At 42.2% G+C, this 9,073-nt stretch overlaps 1 protein-coding gene across 1 annotated transcript in view; it reads left to right on the top strand.

Annotated features, from left to right (window-relative positions):
* CPA2 (carboxypeptidase A2) overlaps positions 1 to 7,943 on the top strand; it is a 48,907-nt gene extending 40,964 nt beyond the window's left edge. Inside the window, exons 10-11 of the mRNA XM_086918909.1 lie at positions 603 to 687; positions 7,568 to 7,943. Of these exons, the coding sequence (XP_086775035.1) occupies positions 603 to 687; positions 7,568 to 7,755 (273 nt within the window). The 3' untranslated portion in view covers positions 7,756 to 7,943. The remainder of the gene's footprint in view (positions 1 to 602; positions 688 to 7,567) is intronic.
* The last annotated feature ends 1,130 nt before the right edge of the window (positions 7,944 to 9,073 follow it).

Here is a 9,073-nt window from a genome sequence, read left to right on the forward strand (position 1 = left end):
CCATTCTGTCCATGCCAAATAGTCAGGTCCTAGACAAGACCACTGACGTCACTCTTGCATGCTTGCCCACAGCCTCACTTTCAAATTGTGTTTGCTGTTCTATCAAGAACAGGAGTCAAGCCCCTGGCTACGCTTCAAGACTCCATCCTTAGAGACACCATCCCGAACACAAAACTTGCCTCTTTGTTTATCACTTAGACTGGAACAATAGATCAGGCCCTGGGCCAAATTCAATGGTGCAGCACACCATTGTGTTTATTTTGATGATGTTGTCCCCACAGCACACCCATGCCTGCTTTGTGAAATGGCCTGAATTGTACACTTTGGAGGATTAACTATACCACCGTCTTCTTGAGCTGTTGCCGAGTAGATCTTGGTAAGTAAAGGGTTTGACTTCTGGCATTTTCTTCATAATTCGAGGTCATGCTCATCCAGGTGAAATGATGTAGATAGTTCAGTGGGTTAATGTGCTCTTTTCTGATGTTTCTGTGTGAGCTGAAGGCCACAAGTTAAAAGCCCTACCATGAGTTTACCATTTGCTTTGAACACACTCAAAAACTGCAAGACCCAGTGCCAACAAGTTACAACTATTATTTCCGCAGGATGCTGTGGCAAGATCTGCTGCCAATGCCATTACTTCCCTGTACGGCACCAGGTACAAAGTGGGAACCATCTGCTCGACCATCTGTGAGTGATTTACTTTTACATCAGTAGTCTGTTTATTCGCTTTGATTTTGTATGAAGCAACCTCGCTCCATTTGGGATATGATTATTTTATGGTAAATGTTGATGTCCTGTTGAGGGTGCATCAGTAGAACACAAAGTGGTGTAGCACGCTAGTGTTGGGTACCCATTTTCCTAGCAAAATATTGCATTCTTTATAGAACAAGCATTTACAATGCAACGGTCTCGCCTTTGCAAAAGTTAGCGCTTTTGGCATTGTAAATGACAAATGTTTTATTTATGTGTTGGTTTTGGAAACAGATAAATAAATGGCATTGTCATGAGCAGTAGAGAGTGAGTAGTAGAGAGTGAGTAGTAGAGAGAGTAGTAGAGTGAGTAGTAGTGAGTAGTATAGAGTGAGTAGAGAGTAGTAAGTGAGTAGTAGAGTGTGTAGTAGAGAGTAGTGAGTGTGTAGTAGAGAGTAGTGAGTGTGTAGTAGAGAGTAGTGAGTGTGTAGTAGAGTAGTGAGTGTGTAGTAGTGAGTGTAGTAGAGAGTAGTGACTGTAGTAGAGAGTGAGTAGTAGAGAGTGAGTAGAGAGAGTAGTGAGTAGTAGAGTGTGTAGTAGAGTAGTGAGTGTGTACTAGAGTGTGTACTAGAGTGTGTACTAGAGAGTGTGTAGTAGAGAGTGTGTAGTAGAGAGTGTGTAGTAGAGAGTGTGTAGTAGAGAGTGTGTAGTAGAGAGTGAGCAGTAGAGACTAGTGAGTGTGTAGTAGAGTGGTGAGTGTGTAGTAGAGTGTGTAGTAGAGTGTGTAGGAGAATGTGTAGTAGGGAGTGTAGTAGAGTGTGTAGTAGAGAGTGTGTAGTAGAGAGTAGTGAGTGTGTAGTAGAGAGTGTGTAATACAGAATGTGAAGTAGAGAGATTGAAGTAGAGAGATTGAGGTAGAGAGATTGAGATAGAGAGATTGAGGTAGAGAGATTGAAGTAGAGAGTGTGGAGTAGAGAGTGGAGAGTCTGTAGTAGAGTGTAGTACAAAGTAGTGAGTGTGTAGTAGAGTAGTAGAGAATGTGTAGTAGAGTAGTAGAGAGTATTAGAGGGTGTGTAGTAGAGTGTGTAGTAGAGCGTGTGTGTAGCAGAGTGTGTAGTAGAGTGTAGTAGAGTGTGTAGTGTAGAGTGTGTAGTGTAGAGTGTGTAGTAGAGAGTGTGTAATGTAGAGTGTGTAATGTAGAGTGTGTAATGTAGAGTGTGTAATGTAGAGTGTGTAGTAGAGTGTGTAGTAGAGTGTGTAGTAGAGTGTGTAGTAGAGAGTGTAGTAAGTAGTGACTGTAGTAGATAGTGTGTAGTAGAGAGTGTCTAGTATAGAGTGTGTCGAAGAGAGTAGTGGCTGTAGTAGTGAGTGTGTAGTGAGTGTGTAGTAGAGTGTGTAGTAGAGAGTAGTGACTGTAGTAGAGAGTGTGTAGTAGTGTGTAGTAGAGAGTAGTGACTGTAGTAGAGTGTGTAGTACAGTGTGTAGTAGAGAGTAGTGACTGTAGTAGATAGTGTGTAGTAGAGAGTGTCTAGTATAGAGTGTGTCGAAGAGAGTAGTGGCTGTAGTAGTGAGTGTGTAGTGAGTGTGTAGTAGAGAGTAGTGACTGTAGTAGAGAGTGTGTAGTAGTGTGTAGTAGAGAGTAGTGACTGTAGTAGAGTGTGTAGTACAGTGTGTAGTAGAGAGTAGCGACTGTAGTAGAGAGTGTGTAGTAGAGTGTGTAGTAGAGAGTGTGTAGTAGAGTGTGTAGTAGAGTGTGTAGTAGAGTGTGTAGTAGAGAGTAGAGCGCGTAGCAGAGAGTAGTGACTGTAGTAGAGAGTGTGTAGTAGAGTGTGTAGTAGAGAGTGTGTAGTAGAGTGTGTAGTAGAGAGTAGAGTGCGTAGCAGAGAGTAGTGACTGTAGTAGAGAGTGTGTAGCAGAATGTGTAGTAGAGAGTAGTGACTGTAGTAGGGAGTGTGTAGTAGAGAGTAGTGACTGTAGTAGAGAGTGTGTAGTAGAGAGTGTGCAGTGATTTGAGTTTTACATCAAATTAAAAACGGGAACGGAACAAACTCATCCTATACATTATTGTGGTAGGTGCCCACGCATATAGGGTTAAATGATGCGTTAGATGCCACAGGTCCCACCAACACGCTTCCTTTATGATAGGAGAATGCCCAACATCGCGGAGATTTGCTCTCTGCTCTTCCCGGATATTTGTATTTTCAAATGTATAATGTTATCCTGCTAAACGAAGACGATGCTCAAACTATAAAAGAAGAGGGTTTCACAGATATGTTAGTCCTTCCGGGCAAACGAAATGACCCAAAGAAAGATCAAGTGACAGTTTAGAGCTCCAAGTGAGTCTTAATAAAATCAGTGTCTGGAACGCATAGCATCAAAAAACGAGCGGGGCATCAAACTGCAGTGTCATTCAATCAAAGCTTCAAGGCTTCTGAGCGCTAGCCGAGAATTATTTTTTGTGAAGCACTAATCACTGTGGAAGGTGCCCCTGCTATCCCAGATGTGAGAAGTCAGTCTGATATGAAAATAAGCAGTATTTGGAATGAATGTATTTGGCAGGGGGAAGGTGGGGCGGCGCAAGACCGTACTGACGAGTGAACAGGAGCCATTTTGTACCGAGTGATTCTGCCTGTGTGCATGTAGACAAACCAGGCAGCAGCATGAGCATGTGATTCGGTAAAATAAAAACGGGGCTTGATGTTAGGAGGGGGGAGCTGGAAGCTGCAGGTCCCCGGAACAGAAGGAGGAAGGGTAGCTGCATCCCCTGTGTGACAACAGGAGCCAGGCATTACCGGGGGTACAGGATAAAAAAATTGAAGAACCACACCTCTTAGTCCAGAAGTTGTGATATACCACTTCATGTGATTTCATTTGGGGCAGTGGGCGCCTTACATCATATCTGCCACGCCAATCATTTGCTTAAAATTATACCACATGTAACAGGAGGAAATAAACGGTCAGACTCCAAAAATCGGCCCTAATCACAATAGTATTATTTCACCTGCGTGAATATAAGTCTTTGAAATTCTGGCCAGTGGTAATACACACAAGTAATATAAAATTGTTGTTCCAAAGAGCATTAAATGGAAATAAAACAAGTACCAGACCCATTGACGCCTGCACCTTAAAAGTGAAACTGACTGAAGCAAGCGCCCGGGCCACGTTGAAAAAAAAAGCCACACACATTAGATGCAGTCAAGGCGCGCTCACGAGGTCAGAAGGCACTCCACATGAACAACTACCAGACACATTGACGCCTGCACTTTCAAAGTGAAATGAAACAAAGTGAAACTGACTAAAGGAAGCGCACGGCCCATTAGATGCAGTCAAGGCGCGCTCACGAGGTCAAATCTCCAAAGGAGAAGCTCGTGACAGCCTGACTACAGCAGAAAAAGCTCGTAACAGTCTGATGTCCACACCATTCCCAGAAAAGTGGCAACATAAGTTGTCTCGCATAGACAGCAAAAGCTTCGCTTTTGCTTTCGTCTAGGCGAGACCTAATAAATGGGACGATTAGTATGTTGGCAGAAAGGATACTCCATCGCAATGGCAAAAGAGTTTTTCTGCCAACATAATAGTCTGCCTGGTTTAACGACATTGGATACTACTCAGTCTCCACTGTGCTTGCACCCCTCCTATGGCCTGATGAAGTGAGGGCCATCAGAGGTTGACTTTTATGACTGCCCAACTAATTTAGATGGGGGGACATACAGATCAGTTTTTACTGCCTGTCACTACCAGGAAAACCCGGGTGGCAAGGGGCAGTGAAACCTGCAAAATGCTTCCCTCGCCATGGGAATTAACTTCGAAGATGAAGGAGGCACTGTTTCTTTGATTTTCAAAAACAAAACCCCGCTATGGGGTTTTCTTTTGAAAATAAAAAAGAAATTGTTACTTGCTGTATGGTTCCGTCATGTTTGACTGACCTGTAGAGCAAAGTTACAACAGATTGGAAAGAACTGCCTTGATGGCAGTTCCTGTCAAGGCTTGAAATGTCCGTCGGCCTGACAGACAATGCAAAAATTGGTTGTCGGGACCTCCACCAGGGCAACAGAGTCATTTATTCCATTGCCCTGGTGGGGTAGGACCTACTGCCAACTTTAAATCATGCCCAAAATACTGAACATGACAGTGTGATGAATGAGTGTATTTCCAGTTGTAAAAAAGACTCTCATGCATTCCATTAGAGGCACCCCCTAGTGGGAGGAATGATATGCCAAACAGCATGAGGTGACAGAGTAGTGCTCCTCTAGCTGGAGCCAAAGATTACTCTACATACACTTTAAAAAACTGGTAACAATACTTCTGGCTGTGACTTGTGCTGTCAGCCCAGACCTAAAAAACATCTGTTGATCTGTAAAAAATATTAATAGTAAATAAAACTGCTTCACTTTAAAGTCCGCTGAAAAGACAACAGCCAATAAGTGGAATGAGTATTGTTTAAAGTAAAAAGGCGGTTATTTTGCAAAAATAGAGAAATATATGGAAACTTTGGTTTATAAATACCTTTTAACAAACTTTACTCCGTGTGGAGGAATAGGCTAATATCCGTAAGAGTGATCCTCTGCTCGAGAGGTAACACCTGTCCGTGCTACGGAATATCATATTTATTCAGCTCTTCATAGATGTAATAGATGTCGAAAATGTCGTCCGCGTTGATCCTTCAGTTTGGCCCATAATGGAAGAACAAGGATTACACAGAATATTAGGATTTGTGTCCACACAGGTCCAGTCGTCACATCCATGTCATCTGGAAAGGCAGTAGTCTACTCGATACCATAGTTGCGTTTTCATAGTTGGGCTCATAACCAGTATCAATCACAAAACAAAACAGAAAGTGGCTGGGTAACTTTTGCGCAACAATAACTAATTTAGTATTCTCCTAATAAGATGGCTCAAGGGAACAGGGGAAAGCGGCCACCTGCGTCCCCAAAAAGACTCCTCTGTAAACGGAGAATTCAATGACAAAAGATAGATTGTCCCCGAGCACATATATGCAACTTCTTATATTGTCTCAAGAGAAAAGATAACCACGGTCAAATCAATGTTCTTTCAAAGTCCATTGAGTCAAATTCCTTTAATTTCCATTTCTTTTCTCTTCATACATCAGAATATTCTTCATAGTCTTCATCAAGTTCATACAGAATGTAGCCAATAGATCAAAAAAGACCAATGCCAACACGTGTTTCGTCAAAGGGTACAATCACCCAAAAGACTTCTTCAGGGCAGAAAATTCAATCCGTTACGAAATCATACGGGCCAATTCCAGAAGACAGTTATTCCTCAATTATTAATTAGAAATCAATCCATTTTCCTATGAAGAGAAAAGAAATGGAAATTATAGGATTTTGACTCAATGGACTTTGAAAGAACATTGATTTGACTGTGGTTATCTTTTCTCTTGAGACAATATAAGAAGTTGCATATATGTGCTCGGGGACAATCTATCTTTTGTCAGTATCAATCACATCCTGCAGAATTATTTCTTGAACCAACACTACGCGAATAACTAGCTTGTTATCCATATATTGATATTGGTCATGAGTTCATTCAAAGTTATCCTGGTACCAAGACTAATCAAATCACCTTTAAGGCCTCATTTAAAAATAAAAAAAACATTTTCTGTGCAGTCTGCAATCGTAGCGCAAATACAAGCCTATTCGTTCTATCCCTACCATTTGTTCCCAAAGCAGGTCATTTCACTCTCAGGCAACTAAAAAGATCATGTTGTTTTTCAGTTTCTGAATTTTCCGAAGTCAGGACTTTCTTGTATTTGGGAGGTTAAAATACTTTAATACATAACAATTGCAATATTTTGTAAAGTCAGGAAATAAAATACCCTCGATTGCGTCCACCCTGACCATGCAAAGCCTCTACATCAAAATTTTGAAACATAGGTTCACATTGGATTGGATCCAACCCTATAACCATGGATGCAATGTACATACTTGTACGTTTGTCTTTCTGTGTTTAAAGAATTTTGAAGTTTATGCAGCCTGACAACCAAAAAAAATGAATTTTCACTATTTGCGAGCAAGCAGGAATGAGCTGGGGGAGTAGTTATTTGGAATGAATTACTAGAGGTTGTTTGATGAGGTGAGGTAGAAACACAGATAATGTTTAATTTGGACTTTGACTCAAGGACTCTCTACGACAGAGGCCTGTTTGCGTTGGACTTGATTGGGTGGAGTGGCAGAGCTCACTCCCTGATGAGTAGCTTCATCTTTCTTACGCCCTATCCCCTTGACGTTGCATGGGGTGAATAAGTGCCATGCAAGCGACCGTCTATGTTTCTTAATATCACCCTGAGTCTGTCAGTGAGCATCATTGGTCATTGTCAACTCCCTGTGCGCTCTTGTAACAGCAGCTAGGTCAGTTTACAACTTATTCCAAATATCCACAAAGAAAGACATTTGTTTGGCATTTTTGACCCTGAGAAACAAATGACTGATTTGACTTTCACCAAAGAGAGATAACGTTTCACACTGTCTAGCATGTTAGTCATGGGAGAGAACCTCTGCAAATCTATAGGTTACAAAATCCGGCTTCACTATTAACACAGAGGTTTCTCTTAATCCACAAAGCTAAATTTCTAGGTGATGTTTGTCTTATTCCAGTTGAAATAGTTCTTCAAACTGCCTCTTTCATTTAGAAGCTGTCACTAATCCTTGTTGAACCCGCAGCAAAAATTTCTCCTTCAAGTAAATTGCTTCTGTGTTGCTTTGCTTTCATTCTGAGAATGGCTGTCCGCTTGTTTTTGCCAGAGCTTCTTCCCTTGACGTGTTGATGGTTGATGGAGCTTTTGTCTATTAGGCACCTAGGTTGGGCAAAGACCATACGACAGTTCAGAGCTCTGATGCTCTCTTCTTCTTCCTCAGATCAAGCCAGCGGAGGCAGCATCGACTGGTCCTATGATTACGGCATCAAGTACTCCTTCGCCTTCGAGCTGAGGGACACCGGGCGCTATGGATTCGTGCTGCCCGCCTCACAAATCATCCCAACGGCTGAGGAAACCTGGCTGGGCTTGAAGAAGATTTTTGAACATGTGCGTGACAACCCTTATTAGAAGAAGATGGCCACAACATCGAAAAAATTGATAATTCATTTGCAATGCATGATGTCTTGCCCAAATATGTGCCTGTGTAGGTGACTGGCTTTGCACAGTCATTTTGTTGGGGTCGCACATACATTAACATTATCCAGTGTTGTGTTGGCCCCTAGTGGAAATTAAAGCAAAGAGATACTTGTAAATCACCATCATGTCTGCTTCTGTTTCTACTTTTGGGATCTCATTAGGTGTCAACCCTGGAAAGAGCAAAGCTGGAGTAAGTGTATTTCAATGCTAAACTTTAAAAATTGGCTGCTTTCTTTTTTACAGTAAACCTGGTTCACTTCATGGGGTAATATGCCTAAGTGTGGGGGAATGGCAATCTGGTGAACAGCAATACATCCATGGTCAAGGATGAAGGCGCGACTTCCTTTACAAATCTTGCTCTTACCATCAGCTATTCAGACAGCAGCATTCCCCAGGCACAGCCTTCATCATGTTAGGTCGACTATTGGCAGCTGAAGTGCCACTGTGGTGCCTGCAATTTGTAGGAAAAGCTGCATTGATTTGAATGATCCATCTTAACTGCAGATGGGTCCTTCAAGGGGTCACAAAACGTAGTTAATAATTGTTTTTTAAATTTCTGATATTAAATACAAACAAGCAGACCACCATTAATATGAAGACCACCATTAATACGCCATCCAATTTGGTAAAAGTGTACACTACCTGCACTTCGTATTGTAGGATCTAACTAAGTGGCGCGCCAGCAAGGCCCGAGGCCTGAAACCTGAAGGTGATTTGGGCATAATGATGGATTTTTCTAATCTTATACGCCCGGTGTGGTCTCTTTCTCAGCTTAGCTCAGTAATCTAAAGATCTACTCCAGAACTGCTCTGCATGGTATCCTTACCAAACTGGTAAGAAGCCTGTTCTTAAAGCAGCCATGTGCATGGCCACATTGCCACACGAACTGAGAGAAGCAGTTTTCCTCAGCAGCAAATCTACAGATTACACCTGCAGAGATGCTCCTCTTACAGGCAGTGCCCTTTGTGCTGCATGTAGACATTTGAACAACATGATCCTGTATCTTATGTTAAAGTGAATTAGTCAAAACACTTCCTAACCAGGATTTCATTAACAAGTCCTGACTTTGTGACCTGAGCTTTTCTCCCATTTCATATCAGGGGACTGCTGCTGTCCCGGTTTACATGCCTGTATATATCTGTTATTAGGACCCAGCTTAGAACATGACAACCAGGGGCAGTATTACACATGACTGCGTTGTCGCTAGTTGTCGATGTGCGCCAGAGTATGCACCCGATCGCATTACAGA

This window comes from Lissotriton vulgaris, chromosome 1_1, assembly GCF_964263255.1.
Source record: "Lissotriton vulgaris chromosome 1_1, aLisVul1.2, whole genome shotgun sequence".
In the NCBI taxonomy this organism is placed as follows: Eukaryota; Metazoa; Chordata; class Amphibia; order Caudata; family Salamandridae; genus Lissotriton; species Lissotriton vulgaris.